Here is a 22034-nt window from a genome sequence, read left to right as displayed (position 1 = left end):
GAGGGATTAATTTGTCAAATCGATATAATTCGCGTTATATTTGGGCCTACAACCGATGGAGCACAAGCCAACGGTCCAATCCAACTATTATTTTTAACATCAACGACCATTATTCCTCTCGGCTCCTCTACTCAGTAAAGTTGAAAACCCTAGGAAAAAACCCACATCAAACCAAAGCAAAAGCAGTGATAATGGCGGTAGGGCTTAGGCAGTTCACGGCGAGGACTGGAAACGGTGCCGGAGAGCCAGTTCTGGACACGGATAACGGCGAGGAGCTTGTTAACGTCCAACCTTCCGTCTCCGTTGCACTTGGAAATCGTGCCCCAGAATCCCCGGGCACTCTCTACATCACTACCAGGTACCTTCATTTACTCAAAAAATTTTGCTTCTGAACAACATATTCATTTCAATTACAAATTGAAGCTGTAATTTATGATTTTTTTGGTAGGCAAGTCGTTTGGCTGAGTGATTTGGACAGAACAAAGGGCTACGCCGTTGATTTCTTGTCTCTGTCGTTGCACGCCGTTTCAAGGGACCCCGAGGCCTACTCTTCTCCCTGTATTTACACTCAGGTTTTCGAATTATTTGGTCTGCTCGGAAAAATAACTCCACTTTGTTTTCCTTAATTCTTTGATCTTTATGACTATTTTAGCTGTTAATCATGCTCATGTATTCAATAGCTTGGTTGTTGTGCCTCTGTGGCTGTTGGATTGCTTGGCTGTAAGTAAAATAGAAGAGTTGAATTCAAGGGGGGGGGGGTTTAGTAGCTGCCAGCCTAATATTGTTTGGAAGAAAAGAGAATCTGGTCTCATTAAAATCCGTGGTTGAAACAAAATTAAAATCTTTTCATCATAGTTTTAATATGTTAAATGCAGTTTTATAACTTCTGTGTATTTTCAATGGCGATATTTGATGTTTTTGCTTCTCATTAAGTGCTTTTAGCACATGTTTTTCTCATTTACTAAGAGACCTCTATTGTTCCTTTCCATCCCTTTGAAAATGCTGATGCGATGGTTTTTCATGTCTTCTGTTAGCATACTCTTTTCATTTCCTTCATACATCGTGTGATTAATGCCTTTTTTTTTCCTGAAGATTGAAACAGAAGATGATGAAGTGGAAGATGAGCCGGAGGACTCGGATTCAGAATGCAGTGAGGTTTTAGATCTATCCAAGATCAGAGAGATGAGGCTTATTCCTTCAGATGCTAGCCAATGTGTGTATGATTCAGTATTTAGTTCGTAGATGATTATTTCTGACTTCTGTGATAATAAATGCCGACTCATTTATCTATTTTTTTCTGTAAAAAGTGGATACACTGTTTCAAGTATTATGTGAGTGTGCTGAACTGAATCCGGAGCCTGTCGAAGGTGAGTTCCGGTTATTAATTTGAAAATCCATTTTCTGTTGTACTGGCATTTTTGTTCGGTTGACTGAAGCGTACTGTTTTCTGTTTATTCTGTATTTAGAAGAAGAAGGGCATAACTGGATTTTCAGTGCTGATCAGTTGGAAGATGGAGCTGAAGGTATGGAATAGACTACATGGATACTTTCTTGAATGCCTCTCAACGGTTTCCTTTATACGCTCACATGTTCTGTAAATCCCTAATTCCATACTGTATCGCCAGAGAGCGATGGCGTGGAATGGAATTTGTCCCAGAATCCGGCGAACACAATCGGTCATTCTAATGGTCATCATGACCTATCTCGCAATGTGCTTGAGGTATGCTAGTTAGTTGCTGTTCACTCTACATGATCAAAGCTAATGCTTCGAATTTCGACTAAATGAAACTTTCTTGGAACGGAAAACTTTCCAGTGTAGATGTCTTGTTTTCATGTTAACTTTCCCTGTACAATTTTTGTCTAAAACAAATTTTATGTCACCGGTTAAACTCTTGCATTCATTCTGTACCTTTCTTGAAAAACTTGCAGCTTCAAATCAACGATCAACGCTTTGAGGATGCAGACGAGATGGAAGAAGGTACTGATAGCGGGCATCAGCAGCAGCCACGGTGAGCAACCTCGTGATATTTGTCGGTCGATCCGTATGCAGGAATATCAATGAAAGGCAAAGCTTGTGTTGCATTTTAATCGATTTTGTGTCTTTACCCTATGTTGTATATTAATAGTTAACGACTCGAACTGAGACTCGAGTATTTTCTTTTTCGAGAAAGTCGTGTTTTTAAGTTATCGTTCTTTGTTTTGTCATTCATGTATAAGACAGTGGATGTAGTAAAGAAAACCAGATGAACACTTGCAGTCATCTGATCAGTGAATTTGGGGTATACTGCCAAAAGGTACTTATGCGTAGGGGTGTATTTGGTTCCGTTCGGTTTTTCACTAAAATACGAATTGAATCACATATTGTGGGTTTTTAAAAATGTGAATCGAGACTGAATGACATAAAAATCATGGTTTTTGGTTCGGTTCAGTGGTTTTTTTTTGTCCACTATTTTTCGAACTAAACTTCCAAATTTTAAATCGAGTGCAAATATATAAATTTAAATTTAAAAAATAAATAGTATTAGTTTTAATGTTTTATTTATTTAAATATATATTAAAATAAATCTGAAATGTATGTGTTTTTGGATATTTTGTATATATATTTTTTATTTTGGTTTCATTCGATTGAAACGAGTTTTATATTGAAAAAGCTGAAATTAAATTGAATTGTATATTTATTTTTTAAAATCGAATCAAATTTAATCGTGAATTGAAAAAATCGAATTAAACCGAATTGAATAGTCTAGCTTGAATCGGGTTTTTGAGTTTCTCGGTTTATTTGTTTAACCTATCTATACGATCCAGAGATTTTATTTGATAAATGAAAAAGAGATTGAACTTCTTTTCTCTATTAATGAAATTATCTTAAATCCATTTTTCATTGGAAATATTAAATCATGTATTGTATTATTGTATATATGGAATTAATAGGCGCACCTTCCTTTTTCCATTTGAACCCACGAATATTTTAGAGTAGGCCGGTAAAACGAACGAACCGAATATGAATGAGTATGTTCGTGTTCGTTCATTTAACTTTAATCGAATAAACAAACAAACACGAACATAAAGGAACATAAAATTTCTTATTCGTGTTCGTTCATTTAAATGATAAACGAACGTAAACGGACATGCACAAACATAATAAATGAACATAATCGAACAAAATAAATGAATTTAAACAAACGTAAATAACAATAGCAATAACCACATAAAATCCATTATTCATTAATATAATATAACCTACGACTTCAGAGATAAAATTACTTGAGTTTTAAATGGGTGTGGAGATCGAGCTGAATATAAACGAACATAAGCAACGGAAATAAATGAATGGATTATCAAACGTTCATGAACATAAATGAACGAACAAGACATTTGTTCGTGTTCGTTCATTTAATTAAAGGAACATAAAATCTTATTCGTATTCGTTCGTTTAATAGATAAACTAACTTCTCACCGAACGATTCGCTGAACGTTCGTTTCGTTTGCATGTGTATTTTAGAGTTATAAAATTTGGTGAAAACGAGGAGACGATGCTTTCGCAAATGAAACTACTTGGGGTGAAGTATCTTACCTAGGAATCCTTGATGAAAAGAGAAAAGTAAAACCCTTAACATGAGATGGGTGATGTTTAGTCAAATTGCCATTAATTAATCGACAATAAATGGATCCCCCACATCATTTTCCAATCACTTTAACATCACCATTTTCAAACAAAAAGAGGAGAGAGAAGTGGTGATTTCTGTTCGTGATCATTTTGTCAAGCTAATTATGTGAACCCCAAGACCTTTGTGTCTCCAACAAAATGGCCTTTGTTCTCTGTAATGGGATAAAGAGGAGATAAGATAGTAGGTTGCCTCTAATATTAGGTTGAGAGCAGCTCCGTAGGAGACTTTCAAATTATGAAACGCCCTCCATGAGACTCGATCTCACGACCTCAAAATTAAAAACATTGTGCTCTACCAACTGAGCTGGATAGTCATATTTGTGGCTTCTTTCGGTTCTTTTCTCCACCCACAATCATTTCACCCCAGCATGCATCACTTTTAGGGCAAGCTTTTTGCTAAATCATAGTACACCAATTTTAGGCTTTTTTGCAAGAATACATTAATCATTACTAATTTAGCTTTAATTTCAAGGGGGGGGGGGGGACATGGTAAAATGTAATCCATGTATTTTTCATTCTTGTGAAAATGAGGAATTCTCTTAATTAGTGGGGGTGGTATATGATCATATGTGATTCCATCATTAATGATTACACAATATCCAATGATGTTTTCCTTTTGAATAAAGTGATATTTTAATTATATTAGTCGGATAAAGTTTTTATACTTTTAATATTATAGTGATCGGAAGGGATGACAGACGGATATAATTTCGTGAATTTTGTATTGTATCTATACCCATTAGGGCGGGGATGGATATAAGTTTTAGTTGGTAATGGACGGGAGTGGATGTAGAAAGTCATATCCGCTGTGGGTAGTGGGTAGATGATGTGTTTAAGACCTTACCCGCTCTGCATATGCCCGTCCACTAACTATCCACTATATAAAATTTGGATCATTATGAATTTATGTATAATTTCAAAGATAATTATTTTGTAAATATATGGATTTTATAGGACATGACATGTAATGTAACCAAATATTATGGTATAACCATTTTTAAAATTGAAGTCATTTGTTTCTTCTATCTCAAATATGTGGGTATGGACGGGTACAGATGTGTTTGGGATGAGCGGTGGGTATCCAGTTAGTTAATGGGTGTGGGGATGGATTTAAGAATGTACTTGCGTCAGCGGATGATGATTTAAAAATTTTACTCGTCATGGGTGGTGAGTAAGTGGTGAATACAAAAATATTAAGTGGGTTTTGAAATGGGGGAAGAGATATCCGTACCCGCCCTGCCTGTCTACCATCCCTAATTTGATGGGTAGATAATTCTATTGCATGACATCCTAACTTAAGGTTAAAGAACAATTGAGAATGGACGCCACAAATTTTTTTTATAAAAAAATATAACATTTTCGGTTGAACGTAACTTAAAATACTATACTTTTTTTACCACATTTTCAATAACGTCTATTTTTCATCATTCTTTCGTCTTAAATTAAGTTGTCGTACCTTTAACATTCTCGGTTATTGATTCAATGAAATTACTCAAGTGTGTATGGGCGATGGGTGTGGTAAATTGATTGCATGGCGAGCAATTCGTATATGTGAGATTTAATTCGGTACTTAATAATCTCCACCTGCCGGCCTCAACAAGCTGCACATAATGAATGCACCTTCATATATATAATTAGGAGATGAATAATTTAATGGCTTCGTTAATAAAAGGTAATGTTATTTTTTTAAAATTTAAAGAATATAGGTTTGAATAATTATTTCTATAGTATATATAGGGATGGTAATTTCACCTGCATCCGACGGGTTCTTACCCGATCCGACCCGTTCGAGTCATATTTTTTAAAGAGTGAAATCGGATCGGATCGGGTTGGGTTCGAATGGAGTGTGAAAAAACTCCGATCCGATCAACCCGTGGATAATAACATAATTTTATTAAGATGTTTATTATTTTTTAATTAAATCCTTAATTTATTCTAGGTCAGTTGGGTTGGATTTAAACATTAAAAAAATAAGATATGGATGGTTGGAGTCAGTGGAGTATATATATATTTTTCAGGTCGGATCGGATGTAGGATAAAAAAGTTTTCGGCCGGGTTCGGGTGGAGGGTGTATATTTTCGGGTCATGTCAAGTTGACCAAAAATCCGATCCTAGCCCGACCCGTTACCATCCTTATATATATATATATATAAGGATAGATAAGATCATATTACACAATGTAAAATTATTTTAATTTTATACATATTTAAAATTATTGAATGAATTCAAATAAATGATCGAGACTAATAATAAAATATATGAATATATTTACTGAAAAAATAAAGAGTTAATCGTAGTTTAATACCGACTGTGTTGACAAAACTTTCGAGATAATGTTTTGGAAAAAATTAATTCACGAGATAAAGCACTCCCAAAATTAATTACTCAAATAAGGTGAAATCTACAGTGTTGGCCATAGGTCGTCATGCCTTCCGGGCGACCTACTAGGTCGCCATGCCTTCCGGGCGACCTACTAGGTCGCCATGTCTTCCCGATGAGCTACAAGAGATTGCATGTGCCATGCACGTCCCAACACGCTGGGCATCCGAGGCCATCCGAGAGCATCCGAGGCCATCTGACCGAGGCCATCTGAACGAGCTATGCGAGGGCATCCGAGGGCAACCGAGCGAGCTATGCGAGGGAATCCGAGAGAAGCCGAGCGAGGGTAGGTCGCCCGGAGTGCATGGCGACCTATAAGGTCGCCCGGAGGGCATGGCGACCTATGTGTTGGGACGTGCATGTGCCATGCAACACGTTCATTCTCTCTGTTTGAGCAAGGGTAAGTCGCCAGGAGTGCATGGCGACCTACATGGTCGCCCGAAGTGCATGGCGACCTACAAGGTCGTCCGGAGTGCATGGCGACCTACGACCAATACTGTAAATTTCATCCTATTTGAACAATTAATCTTGAGAATGGATTAACTCGTAAATTAATTTATTTCAGAATATTATCTTAAAAGTTTTGTCGACTATGTTAGATAAATGAAAATATCTCGAACCCTTGTTTTTATTATTATTGTTGTTTCTTTTAAACTGTGGATGACAGCTTAAAGGAAAAGAGGCATAGATTTTTCCCACCAACTACATAGACATTTCCCTCTATACAGTCAACACTACTTTGCTTTGTTGATTTAAATATTCTCTGCGTGAAAATAGGGAAAAAGGAGCCTCCCAGAGGAAACTATTATTAATTTCTTACGAAAAAAAAATTAGTATTAGTAATTAATGTCTGTTCACGTGAATGAATGTCACGAGAGCCATTTAAAATCTTTTATAGTAAGAATGAAGTGGTTTTCGTGGTAAAATAATAATAATAATTTTTTTAATATTAAATTTATGTGTTATAAATGTTAGGTAAGGATGGCACGAGGCGATTTTTCTACCGCTCTGACTTGAAAATATATATTAAAAATCTGATCTCGCCTTGGTTATATTTTTAGACTAAAATATCGATCTCGACCTAATTTGAATATATTAATATTTTAAAATAATTAAAATAACATAATTTATAATAATTATAATTATTTATTATATTTTAAACAATTAAATTAATATATTTTATAATATTTTTAATATTTTAATAATTAAATAATATTTTTATTAATATAAAAATAAAATTCTTAAAATATTATATATATATATATATATATATATATATATATATAAATTAACTGGGTCAGGCCGGGTCGATGATTTTTTTATCTTAAACCCCTTATAAGCCCCGAAATTTTATAACGTATAACCCGCCCAATCTCACCCCAAACCCCAAAATTTCAACAACAAAAAGCCCACTTCTATTGAGTTGGGTCGGAACTCATCGAGTTTAGGTAATTTGACCATACCTAATATCAGGGATGTGCGCGTTCTATGTCGAAAGATTGAGAATAATCGTCAAACAGATATTACATTGTATTTACCTTAGATTAATAAAAAAATCATTTTATTTAATTAGAAAATGAATATCATATATAACATAAGATAATTATAATTATTGGGAATTTTTTATTAATAATGAACATATATATTACAAATATATGTTCTCGAACATGTAAATTCTAAAAGAAAATGTTTTTTTTTCTGTCATTAATAACTCTAAATTTTAAATTTGATAAAACAATCCATACTTCCTACCTTTAAAATCGAGGGCTCCTGATTTAAACATTTTTCTATGATATATTAATATTAAATTTTTCAGTTTTCACTCAGGGTCCCGAAAATGATCTAGCCGACTCTATGTTCATTCACTGTCGTTTCTTAACCTTAAATTAAGTTATCTCGGAATCTCTAGTCATTATCATCCTTGGTAACTTGATGATTGTCGTCCTTGATTCTTTAACTAGAATCCACAAATTTCAAAGAGAGAAAAATAACTTAATCTACAATCTAAATACTGTGTATGCATAAAAGTATTTCAAACCGCGTTGGTCGGGAATTCTGGAAAAAAGCGGGGGACATGGTGGTGGATTCTTTACGTCTCTCCGGAAGTTACCTTGTAAGGTCGGATTCTTCAGCCTGACCTTGAAAGGTTCTACGTTATAAAAAAAAAAAGTACTTCAATTATGTGGGCAGAAGATAGTTAAAAAGAATGGTAGCTGGCAGATAGAAATAGCTGAATCAGTACTCAGCAAGGGTTTATAAATCATTATCTCAATTAAAATGCCATCAAAATATGAACTGTCCACGAAAATGAAGCTACGCAAAAACAAAACAACTATATACAAACGGGTAAACTATACAAGAGATCGTTGAATCATGTTTGAATGAATGTTTTAGACAATGAATTTTCAAAAATTATAAAATGATCATTTTGAAGTTATAGTAATCGTAAAAGTTTGAAAATTTATTATCATTTTGTAATAGTTAGATAAAATGAATGATCAATTTATAAAAAGAATACGATAAATTTTAATGAATATTTTGTAATATGAGGTATTCCACGGAAGCTGCTCTCAACCTAGCGTTGGGGCAGCCTAGTACCCCACATCCCCCTTACCCCATTACATATGGGAATAGGGTCAGCTAATTATTTACGGTAAATTTAAGGGTAAATCAAACATTTAGTATCTAAACTATCAAATTCGGTCAATTTTAGTACTTAAACTTTATTTTTTTTAAAAACCATATCAAATGTTTAGTTTTATTTCATTTTAGTACCTCGCCGGTTAAAACTTAATGCGTTTAGTATCTAAACTATTAGTTTTGCTCCATTTTAGTACATAAATTTAACGTTAATTTTTGAACGAGTACTGAAATGAAACAAAAACGAATGTTTTTAACTGAGTGATACTATAATGAAACAAAAACTAAAGTTTAAGTATGATTTTGAAAATTTGAAAGATTAAGTACTAAAATGGACCAAAAATGATCATATAGGTACTAAATACGTAATTTATCCTAAATTTAATGATTATTTTATAACTTTCAGAAACTCTATGACCAAAACAATCACTTGAGTATAGTTTGATTTGTTTTAGTATCTAAATTTTTATATTTTTTAAAATTATACCTAAAGTTTATTTTTTGTTTCATTTTAGTACCCGCTGTTAAAAACTTTAGTTTTGTTTCATTTTAGTACACATTCAAAAATTTAACGTTAAGTTTGAAAATAAATAAAAGTTTAGGTACTAAAATGGATAAAAAATTATAGTTTAAGTACTAAACATGTTACGTTTTTAATGGTGAAATACTAAAATGAAATGAAAACTAAACATTAAGTATGATTTTAAAAAATAAAAAATTTATATATTAAAAAGAATCAAAACTGATAATTAAAATGTTTAATACATAATTTATCATAAATAATATTAGACATTTGAATCTATATATTTTTAATGAAATAAACTTGAAGTGTGTTCTATAAAAAATTTATATAATATTTATTTTATGTTAGTTGATCAATAAATCGAACACATATAAATATCGAAAGCATAATATTGGCCGTGTTTCGCACGCGTTTTGTCGGATGGTATGTTTCTTAAAGAGAGGCTGGTGGCAGAGCATGTAAGCCTACAGCCCGCCAAACACCCCCAAGTTTAGGCGCCGCTGTCCGCCGAAAAAAAGTGAGCTTGGAATATAAATATAAATGCGCGTGAGGTTTATTCGGTGGGGAGCACGCGTGAAAAGGGGAGGTGAAACCCGATTCGAAACAAAACAAAGGTCCACGGAAGTAGCTTGATTGCTTTCAGTGGGGTCCGTGGCAAATGAAAACGGAGTCGCTCTCAATCTGAGCTGTGAGATGGCTACCGGCTGGCTCGCCTGTCATCAGTCTGAGCCGCACAAATTACTCCCCTATCCTATCCTCCTTTTCTTCCATTCCACTCTCCACTTGTGGCCTTACCTATTTAGAGTAGTTTACATAAATAGTCTATTAACTGTTAGATATTATCTTGTTAATCTTTCTTATTATTAAAAATTGTGAAATCATATATCGATTATAGAGAGTTATTATGTTAAATTCATCGATTACTAAAAGTTATAAAATTATCAATCAACTATTCATTATGTACCAAACTCGTCTATTTTCGTTAAAAAATTAACGATTGTTTGGGCTGGGCATTAACATGCTGATTGAGATATAATAGTCGTATGAGATTGTGAGATCATATTTTAGCATATCTCAGTTATATGTTAACGTCCAACTCAGATTATCATTAATTTTTCAACGGAAAAAATATGAGTTTGGTACATAATGAATAATCGTGTAACTATTTTATAACTTTTAATAGTTAATGGACTCAATAAAACAACTCCTTATAGTTGATGGGTCATTTTGTAATCTTTAATAATTAAGGATTTAATAAAGCAATATCATATAACAAGGAGACTATTTGTACTTTACTCAATCTTTTATTAATTTCAAAATGATGTATACTCGCCCACGCTTACTTTAACCCCTAAATCTATTCCATTGTTTACTTTTAAGAAAGAATGTAGTGGCACGAACCAATTTATCACAGCGTTTAAAAGATTCGTTGTTGTTTTTAGATATTACGTGTTCGAGCACCAACGATTGTAGCAGGACGATTGAGTGTTCATTGTCAAATAATTAAAAGTATTTAGAATATATACTATTTTAAAATTACTTTGATTTAATAAAAAAATTACGTATGTAGCGACATAATAAATATTAAAATTTATTATTTAAAAATTAAGATTTAGGATTTAGGATTTAATGTTTAATATTCAGTTGATTATTAAATTATTTTGTCAACTTAATGCTCGTGCAAGCGTCAAAATCGAAGAATTAAAGCTATCCCGTGCCCATGGATACATACCTAACATCTACTTCCATAGGCTTAAATGCTAAAACCTTAACCACTTCGTATTGAAATCATTTGGTCACTATGAACAAAAAAGTTCAAAGATAACACTTCAACCGTATTTAGGCATAAATAGTAAAAGACCCCCAAAATTAATAATTGTTCAAATAAGTCCATAATTGAGAACAATGTTCAATCAAATCACTTTCTACCATTTAACATGCCATTAGAATAGCGGCGAAAAGTAACTAAAATGATTCAATTGGGTGATGATTTTGATTAAAGACTCAACTATAGTTTATAGTTGGTTCAACAACTAGGCGTGGAGGGGTCGGGTTTTAAGAAAAAAAAAGGGTAGACCCATGATCCGTGAAACATCCTAGCTAGAAATGATGGGATGGGACTAATTTATAGGTATCTAATACCTATGACTGTGACTCTTGTGTTGTTTTCCCTCTATTTTCTTTTAACAAAATTACAAAAATGTTTATACTTTTGCTTGTCATTTTGGCCTTTTTCCTCAACGTGGGCCATCCAGTTTGAGGTGAAAATTGAATATTTTTAATCAAATTTGAGTCATTTTTTTTAACATATAGGGTGTGTTTGGCTCAGGTATGTGGGCTTATCAGGGAATGAAATTCTCATTCTCCTTTTTAGTTTGGCCATTAATTATATTTTCGGTAATCTCTTATTCTCAACAGTGAATTTTTTTATATATATTACTGAGAATGTGATTATTCATTTCCTTGGATATTGTTGGATTATCGGTATTTTGGACTAAAATACCCTTAATTTTTTTCAAAAATATATTTCTTCTGTCTTTGAATAATAAAAATTTATCCTTAAACTATTTTAGATTTATAAAAAAAGTCTATAATTAAAATTTTATATGAAGTTCAGGGGTTAAAATAAATTTTTATCCTTTCATTAAACCTATTTATCTTTTCAATTTTGTAAAAAAATTATATAAATTTTAATAATTTAATTTTTTTAAAGAAAATATATAAATTAATTATAGTAATATTATAATAGAATTCAACTTGTTAAAAAAACAAATATATAATAAGGACAATTTAGTAAAATATACATTTCAATAATTTTTTATTTCTTTAACCAAACACTTTAATCTTACATTCCTGCTAAACCAACCAAACACAAAATACATCATTCCTAGTAATCATATTCTCTGGTAATCTTACATTCCCACTGGTAATATTACATTCTGTGAATTAAACGCACCCATAAAGTTTAGGTCACGGTGACTTCCCATCTCAGGGTCAAGCATACTTAAGATTCAATTAGGATTTACATATAAATTTATAAATTGTCCATCAAGAGTGACGGTGATAGGATTATCCGATTTAAGTTTACTTTAAATTTGAATACATTTGATTTGAATTTAGTCCGAGTTTATAATATGTTTGATTGAGTATGGTAATATCAATTCAGATCAAATATTGAATCTAGTTCATATCATACCAATCTTTAAATCTTTAGACCATTTTAAATTGAATTAGATATTTCAATTGAACATTTATAAAATTATTGACATATTCTTATAAAACGTATCTTTTAGTCTTTCAACGTCTATGTTCGATTTTAATTCTCGGCCATTCAATCATTCAACGTTTCTAATTCAATATCATCATTCATTAATAGGAAAACGTAATGTAACTAAGTTTGATGCATAAGAACATTTGAGTATATATGATTAGATTGGTTTGTAATAACACATCACTTTTGAACCATTTTTTTTATATAACCACCGGTATCCGATCTATTGATTGATTAATTCGAATCGAGTATTATAGAAATAAAAGCAACCTTACCAATTTAGTTTGCTCTATTCGTAACTCAATTTGATTGACTAATCAGGATTGAGTATCCGATATTTGTATTTCATGTTAATATATACTTTTTTTATATGATATTTGTGTGTTCGTGTTGAAAAAATAGTTATTATCAATTTAAGTCAATATCAATCGAATCAAAATTAAAATTAATTTTTATTTAATTTTTTAATTCCAAATTTAAATCATCACATTTATATGAAGTTTTAGATTAAATAAATCGATTGAAATAATTAGGGTCATACTAAGTTCCAATCCTTACTTACCAAAGCACTCATTCAAGCGTTTGAAATTTCAGGAATGCCCTTGATCCTTTAAAGGATTGTTTCCTCATATGGGGACGTAAACAAAGGGTCCCGGTGCGTAGTTTCAATTTTGTACGACATAAAAATGCCAAAATTGGGGGCGTAATCGTAAAAGAACTACACGAAACGTGTCAACTTACTGAATATTGTCATTGGGAAATAAAATCATTATCCCACCTAATCATATTTTACACCGTTTCATGGGTAATTCATAATTAGGAGGATTAGGAGTTATCCCACGGAAATTGTTCTCAATCTGATGTTGGGGACAGTTTATTATTCTATCTCTTTTTTATCTATTATATATGGAATAAGGGTCAGCTATTTTTTAAATGTACCCATTTAGCTCAGTTGGTAGAGCACAAAGCTTTTAATATTGTGGTCGTGAGATCGAGTCTCACTGAAGGCAATTTATAATGAAGGTCTTCCACGGAAGTTGCTCTCAACCTGGCGTTGGGGGCAGCAGCCTACCACTCTACCTCCCCTTACCCAATTACATATGGGAATATGATCAGATAATTTATATACGTATTATTTTTTAGTCTATGATTTTTATTGGTTTGAAGATTTCATGAAGGTTCTTCTTCATTTGCCTGAAGACGTCATGCAATTGTGAGATATTTTTTATCTGTCTAAAGATACTATACAATCATGAAGTCTTCATATTTGATTTGAAGATACATAGAACACATAACGTCTTTGAATTGATACTGTACAATTCACTCTAGATAAAAAAATAATCCTCAATCAGATTATATTGAAAAAAAAATTCCTCACATTATTTACTCGGCCATTTTGCCCCATTTCATGGCACGCCATCCATTTTTCCCTTAATTTTTTTACTTAAATATTACGGATATAATCCAATCAGATGAAAAATATTATTTCATAAAAATATCTAAAATTTGAATTTTTAATATTATAACGAACCTATATAACACTTTTGTATAATTCTTACGTTGTGAAAAGTGTACTTTGTTGGTATTAATTAAAGTTTAAGGGTGATTTTTATTCCAGTTGTAGATCTAATTTATTATTTTTATTCTTATCTATTCAGCTCCTTCACGATTTCTTTTGCATCTAGTTCCACAATGATTTTTGTCGCTCAATTTAGTCCCTATTTATTTTCGCATCGATTTAATCTTTAAAGTTATTTAATTGTATCATTCTGTATTATACTCCTATCTTAAGACCTTAAACTAGAAACATTGATAATTCAAGATTTAGAGTTTAGGGTTTAAGATTTAGGGTGCGTTTGGTTCACGAAATGTAAAATTATCAGTGGAAATAAAAGATTACCAGAGAATATAATTAATGGGAATGTTGTATTTTGTGTTCGGTTAGTTTAGTATGAATATAAGATTACCGTATTTTGTTAAAGGAATAAAATATTGTTGAAATGTATATTTGACCAAATTATCTTTATTATATATTTGTTTTTTAACAAATTAGAAAATATTTATATATTTTCTTTAAAAATTTAAATTCAAAAAAATTATATTATTTTTTAACAAAATTGAAAATATAAAAAGATTTAATGAAAGGGTAAAATTTTATTTTAACCCCTGAGCTCATATAAAATTTTAATTATAAACTTTTTTTGTAAATCTAAAATAGTTTAAGGATAAATTTGTAATTTAACCTTCGTATAATTTTTATTATTCAATGACAGAAGAAGAATGATATTTTTGAAAAAAAAAATAAGGGTATTTTAGTCCAAAATACCAGTAATCCAACAATACCTAAGGGAAGGGGGTAATGGCATTCTCGACCAACCAAACGAGGGAATGTAGATTCTATTCCCATGTGAATCCCACATTCCCCGAACTAAACAATCCCTTAAGGTTTAGAGGCTATAGGGTCATGGCTTAGTGTTTATGGTTTATAATTTAAAGTTTTAAGTTATATATAGAATATAAAATGACGCAATTGAACAACTTCAAGGGTTAAATTGATACAAAAATACGATAATGATAAAAATGGTAAACTGAGTCTACTACACTGGACAATAGTTACCCTTTTACTTTAATTAGATGGTTGATGATAATCATTTATGTTAGTGTCATTGTTGTGCTAATTAAACCTCTAATTATTAAGACAAGTCTATAGTATTTCTCTCGGTGCATTCTAAATTGAATTGGATTAGATTTATTTTCAAAAGATAAATTATTTTAATATTATTTTTTATTCATAGGATTTAAACTTAAAATTGTACTTAACATACCCAACATTCTTTACCACTCTTAATCGGAACATATACATGCAAAATGACAGGGAAGTTAGTAATGTAACCATTGCGATAAATGCTTTAAAATCATATAAAAGCCAATCATATGTGTGGAGTTAAATGAAGTTGTTTGCTCTTAAATTGCACTCCCAACCACTACAAGTTGCCATTCATGAAGGTTTAAGGTTAAAAACAATTATTGCCGGCAAAATTATATATTGAGCCCTTAAAATAATAATATTATGATTCAATTATTCTACTATTACGGCTTATTCTCCTCCTCGTTTTCGAGGGACGTATGATTTTATACTAAGGGATGAATTTAAATTTATAAAATTTTATGATGGGTCGAAAACATATTTTTAATAAAAATAAGTATAAAATATAAAATATACGATAATTTTAAACTTTTAGAGGGAGCGACTGCCCCCATCCGCTCATTATTCATAGAGATGGCAATGGGTCGGTTTAGGGTTAGGTTTTTAGTCAACCCAACACAATTTTTATATCATTCACCTGACCCGACCTGAAAATACATACATCCTCAACCAACTACAATCCAACCCGAAATTTTTTAGTATAAATTTGGCTCGATACAAAATAAGGATTTAATTAAAATATTAATAATTTTTGAAGGAAATTACATTACTATCATCTGGTCGGATCGAGTTGGAGTATTTTCAACCTCTACACAAACTCGACTCAATCCGATCACGCTTCTTAAAAAATATGACCTGACCTGACCCGACTCAGACTCAACTTCTAGTTTTTAGAAAAACTTAACCTGATTGAGTCATATTAGAGTGAAACCAATGGAATTCGGGTTAAATTGTCAACCCTTCACGTTCATTTTCGAGGATATGTGTATTATGGATTTAGATACAGGTAGTATGATCCCACGTGCTAAAGTAATATAAATACGGTGAAGAGCAAAGAGGTATCGAGTTTATACAATGTGAAAGACCAAAAAGGCAAAAACTCACGATGTCTCTACTTTTGATAAACATTGGAGAACACATAGTTGCACTAGAATGTGTTGTCGGACCGTATATTCAATATTCATTTTAAATATTTAAAATTTTAAATATTATTACTTTCTATACGGATTAATTCATCTCAATGATTAAAGGAATCAATATTATTTATAGAGGTTATAGATTCAAACAACAACTATGATTTATTGTCAAATTATTAAGAATATTTAAAACAGATAATTATAATCACTTTAATTTAATAAAAAAATATTATTACGTTTTGAATTTACATTTAAATGAAAAAAACCGTATTTTAAGCTTGTATGGGATTACACTACACACAGCAGCGCCTGAGACTGATCATCTTAGCCACGTTGACAAGCCACGGACAAAGATGCAGTTGTGGCTTATAGTAAAATTCCTAGATTACCCTCATCCACCATTTTCCCGCGCTCTTTAGTAACCCAAAAAAAAAGTCTGATCATATCAAGATCAGATCATGATGATGAACAAATGTCCCCACTCTGACCCCTTAGGGGGCCCACTTCACTCTATTCACTTTAAAAATCTATCTGTCCTCCATTACCCGCAACTCAATGCAGCTGCACAATTATAATTCTTTTCCCTTTATTTTTTTTCAAAATATTCTCATAAATAATAATGAATAAACATTTTTAATGTATTTTTATTAATCAAAATATATATATATCTATATGGAATAAATAAAATTCAAGTCACAAAAATCATGCAATTTAAAGGTATTATATTTTTACGCCATTTTTAAAAATAAAAAAATCCCTCCTCTTCTAACCGTGTGTCTGTGTGTATATATAAGCTCGTAATCCGTCTCACTGAGTATTCTGGCTCTCGCCTTTCAATTTTTTTTTCTAAACCACAGTTCTTAAAAATGCGCCGTGTGTCGGTGCTGTTCAGCCTCGTTTCGGTTGCTACACTGGTGGTGGTCATGACCCCGGTCACCGGATATCGTCCATGGTTAAAGCCCAACAGCTCTGATTTAATGTTAGGTGGCTCCAAAAAATACGAGGGCTCGTCGGAGTTTGTTAAAATGAGATACCACATGGGACCGGTCCTCACCGCTAATATCACCGTCCACATGATATGGTACGGCCGGTGGCAGAATTCCCAGAAGAAGATCATCCGCGAGTTCATCAACTCGATCTCCGCCGTGGATTCCAAGCACCCATCGGTGGCCGGCTGGTGGAAGACGGTCCAGCTCTACACGGACCAAACCGGGGCCAACATTTCCCGTACGGTTCTTCTGGGTGAAGAGAAAAACGACCGGTTTTACTCCCACGGGAAGTCACTCACGCGCCTGTCGATACAGTCCGTGATAAAAAGCGCGGTCACGGCCCGTACAAAGCCGTTGCCGATAAACCCAAAGAGCGGGCTCTATCTTCTTCTCACATCCGACGACGTGTACGTCCAGGATTTTTGCGGCCAAGTTTGCGGATTCCACTACTTCACATTCCCTTCAATCGTGGGGTACACGCTCCCGTACGCATGGGTGGGCAACTCCGCCAAGCTCTGCCCGGGAATATGCGCGTACCCTTTCGCCGTCCCGACATACATGCCGGGGTTGAAGCCGCTAAAGTCACCCAACGGTGACGTGGGCGTCGACGGGATGATAAGCGTCATCGGACACGAGGTTGCGGAGCTGGCAACCAATCCACTGGTGAACGCTTGGTACGCCGGGCAAGACCCGGTGGCTCCGGTGGAAATAGCGGATCTCTGCGAGGGCATTTACGGAACCGGGGGTGGTGGCTCGTACACGGGCCAATTATTGAACGATAGAGGTGGCGCCACGTATAACATGAACGGGATCAGACGGAGGTACTTGGTTCAGTGGGTCTGGAACCACATCGTGGGTTACTGTACCGGGCCTAATGCCCTTGATCAGTAATTTTTATTTTTGGTTATGTTTTTCGAACTCGTGTTTCTTTGTTTAAAAGTTTTTGTTTTTGCCTGTGGGGGGTATGGGTTTTGGTTGATGAATGATTAGTTAAAGTAGTTTTGTTAAATATGTACTTCTCTAGTATAATAAGTTTGATTTTCCTAATACACCATTTCGTATACCAATTACATTGTATTTGTGCTTCGATTCCCATCACCTTTCGATTCAGTTTCTTCCAATTTTCCTGGAAAATTTGTAATTCTTGAAAGAGTATTTACCTGACTTACCTTCTGATGTAGGAACATCTCTTGATAACCCGAGAGTGAGCTCATAAAAGAGTTGTTCGTGAACATAAAGGAATTGAATACACCTTGTTCGAGTTTTTTTTATTAAATGAACATAAAAAATCTTTAGTCATATTTGTTTATATTGATTAACAAATGAACATTATATTGTTTATATTGATTAACAAACGAACATCATATTGTTTATATTGATTAACAAACGAACATCATATGAACGGTATATGAATCTCACTTGAACGTTCTGTTCATTTATACCCCAAGCCATTGATATAACGTGCAAGTGCCTGTCCGTTAACTAATAACAATAATATCTCACCAGACCACCAAACCATAATGGCTAAATTTTTTTGCTTCTAATATACAACTGCACAATTATAGTGTAGCATAGCTGATGATTATCACCCAAGCAACAGCTCCACCAATATTAAAACTGGTAGGCTCAACCCAATTCAATGCACTCTGCTGCAGTATAGCACGTACTCGATTTAGATTAGTCGATTAATGGATCGAATAACAATATCTATATGCATTCTGCAATAATTCCCTAAAGATAAGCAGCTAGGAAAGTGGAGATTCTTCTTGTGCAGGCAGGGGACAAAATGAGACTAAAAATGTGTAAACATACTACATCTGAAAACTTGCAGCAGCATGTGGAGTTTGAAGCATGACGGGACATGATCAAAAAACTGTTGGGCGGTCCACGTGTAATACACAAAAATTTCAACAAGTGACTAAAATGTAAATTTTAAAAGTTGGGGCTAAATAATAAAATTAGAAAAGTTTAGAGACATAAAGTGTAATTTTGAAAAAGTTATATATTTTGGTTCTAAAAATGTATAGTTTACCTTAAAAGAATGATTTTTATGTCTGATTTTTTATCCGAAATTTGTAGAAAACACTTTTAATCGATAAAGTTCGATAAAATAATCGGATATTCGAATATAATAAAAAATTTACAAAAAATTGAAGGATTATAGTATGAGGTTAGAAATGTTGTTTTAATATTTTTAATATGAAGAAATCGAAGTGGATCATTCAGATTAAAAGAATTTACCATGTTTTAATGAAATAGTGAAATATAGTGACTAAATTGGATTTTTGGAAAATTAAAAGGACAAAGAGGAAAATTGATAGAAAATAATTTTATATTTATTTAAGATTATTAAATGGGAGATATTCATATCAATTTATGATCGGAAAGAGCGATGCACTTCCCCGCATTGTATTTCAGGTATTGCAAGGTAAAAGTTCCATGTTAAGTTGTCAAAGTGTGAATTCTAATTAGCGGAAGCTGTCTTTTTTACCACTTGTTTTTCATTGACCGCCTAGCTGGGAAGGGTTAGAAATCTCAGGGGGAAATTATAATTATAACTTGAAAATGAGAGGTAAAGTCCTAATGAAATTAAACTGGGGGTCCAAATAGGTAAATACCCCAATTAATTTAATAATAATAATATATTTTTATAGAAAAGGGTAAACTACACATTTAGTACCTAAACTATCAGTTTTGATCCGTTTCAATGCCTAAACTTTTATTTTTTTCAAAATCATACCTAAAGTTTAGTTTTCATTTCATTTAGTACCCTGTCGTTAAAATCTTGATTTGTTTAGTACCTACACTATCAGTTTTGATTCGTTTTAATACCTAAACTTTCAAAAAAAATTAAAACTTAACAATAATTTTTGAATGAGGATACTAAAATAAAACAAAAGCTAAAATTTTTAATAGCGTGATACTAAAATAAAACAAAAACTAAATTTTAAGTATGATTTTATAAAAAATGAAAGTTTAAATGATAAAAAGGACTAAAATTGATAAATTATATATTAAATACGTAAGTTACCCTAAAAATGGAGGGGACAACCTAATATACATGATCCAAACCAACTCAAAATATAAACCTAGCCCATCTATCCGCCCTATATATATATATATATAAACACAACAACAACAAAATAAACCCAACCAACCCTATTAGTTACTTTGGGGTAAGTTATTCTAGTCATCACTAAATTATGGAGTCAATTCTACTTTGACCATCAAACAACTACATTTGTCAATTAGATCACTAAATATTTAATTCAATTTCAATCAAAACACCTTTCATTAATTACAAACTGAATTATTGCCTTGAAAATTAAATAGATTTTTATAATATTATATTTAATCTCCATTATTTATACATTCTATCAATTAGATTATACAACCTATATGACACGCCCAACTAATGAAAGATACTTATTTCAACAAATAATTGATTAGAATTGTCCATTAATTATTTTAGGCTTAAGGGTCACATTTGTCCATGTTGTAGACTCAATTTATCACTTTCGTCCCTATCGTGTTTTCACAACAATTTAGTTCTTGAAGTTGTTTAATTGCATCATTATATATTCTACCCTGACTTAAAACCCTAAGTTATAGTTTATGGTTTAAAGGTTACGATGCTATGAGTTAGGGTTTAGGGTTTGTAATTTAGGGTTTTAAGTTAGGGCAGAGTATAGAATGATGCAATCGATCAACTTCGAAGGCTAAATTGATGTGAAAACATAATAAGAGAGAAAGTGATAAATTGATTTTCCTACATGGACAAAGATGACCCTTTTGCCATTATTTTAATTGTATTTCAAATTGCCTAACGGGGCTATATGTATTATTATGCCTTTAAAAATAAATATAATGTAATTTTTAACTATAAATTGATTTTTTTGGTAAAATATAACATATATAAAAAATTGCTCATAAGATTATAAAAGGATGTTAGATTTCAAAAATCTATAAAATGAATTATTTAATTAATCAATTATTACAAACATTTCACTATACCATTAAAAAATATGAACTTTTTAATAACAATCAAGTCATTTGAATTTATCAATTGTAATAATGAAACCTTTTTGATTTATCAATTGTTACAATCAAATTACTCTATTTGTAATTTAAAAAGTTAACGCTTCTTCTAAAATTGAGTAATTCATTTATAACTTTTAAAATTTGGTGTTACTCTTGTAATATTGCTAATAAATGAGCAAACTATAGTAGTTTAGGTTTAAAATATAAAATAGATGTTCAAATTACGTCGCTTTCCACGGATTGGTGTATAAACTAATTTTTGAATCATCCATGTACCTAACGTTACAGACGTTGCCACTTTAGATATTTCAGTTCTAATGACCGTTAAAAAGAATTCGTTAAGTGATATATGTCACAATTTGATAATTATGAAAATTATTATTTAAAAAGCAAACATAAAAATATTTTATTTTTGAAAAAGGCTCAACTTTTTCTTAAATGTCGAATAAACCCATACTCTTAAAATCTCTTATTATAGTCTCCAACCACCGGTCATCTCCGGTCACCTATTCGTTGATGATCGACCACTCACTAACTGGTCACAATCATTGTCATCACTCAAAACCCAAAATCCTTATATTTCAATCTCTAAAATCCCAAATATTCAATTCCTTAAATTCCTTTGGTCGATCATGGTAATCGATCGTTTAACCGATTGTGACAACCTATCATTTGGTCCGC

General features: G+C 32.2%; 2 protein-coding genes across 3 annotated transcripts; both read left to right on the top strand.

Moving 5' to 3' along the window:
* The first annotated feature begins 136 nt into the window (after window positions 1-136).
* On the top strand, window positions 137-2273 carry LOC120186609 (chloride conductance regulatory protein ICln-like). Of its 2 annotated transcripts, none has more exons than XM_039190494.1 (7): window positions 137-358; window positions 449-572; window positions 1093-1213; window positions 1308-1367; window positions 1470-1523; window positions 1626-1720; window positions 1930-2273. In XM_039190494.1, exons 1-7 carry the CDS (start codon window positions 192-194, stop codon window positions 2011-2013), a joined length of 705 nt encoding a protein of 234 aa, XP_039046425.1. In that variant the 5' UTR covers window positions 137-191; the 3' UTR covers window positions 2014-2273. The 2 variants fall into 2 exon arrangements, with proteins under 2 accessions (XP_039046425.1, XP_039046424.1); XM_039190493.1 differs by having other exon boundaries at window positions 138-358; window positions 1467-1523.
* Window positions 2274-17130: 14857 nt separating this feature from the next.
* LOC120186662 (protein EXORDIUM-like 3) lies at window positions 17131-18321 on the top strand. The gene has a single exon (XM_039190537.1). It carries the CDS (start codon window positions 17190-17192, stop codon window positions 18201-18203), a length of 1014 nt encoding a protein of 337 aa, XP_039046468.1. The 5' UTR covers window positions 17131-17189; the 3' UTR covers window positions 18204-18321.
* Window positions 18322-22034: the final 3713 nt, after the last annotated feature.

Source organism: Hibiscus syriacus, unplaced genomic scaffold (assembly GCF_006381635.1).
Source record: "Hibiscus syriacus cultivar Baekdansim isolate YM2019G1 unplaced genomic scaffold, ASM638163v2 tig00113719_pilon, whole genome shotgun sequence".
In the NCBI taxonomy this organism is placed as follows: domain Eukaryota; kingdom Viridiplantae; phylum Streptophyta; class Magnoliopsida; order Malvales; family Malvaceae; genus Hibiscus; species Hibiscus syriacus.
This window is presented reverse-complemented; position numbering and strand designations above follow the sequence as displayed.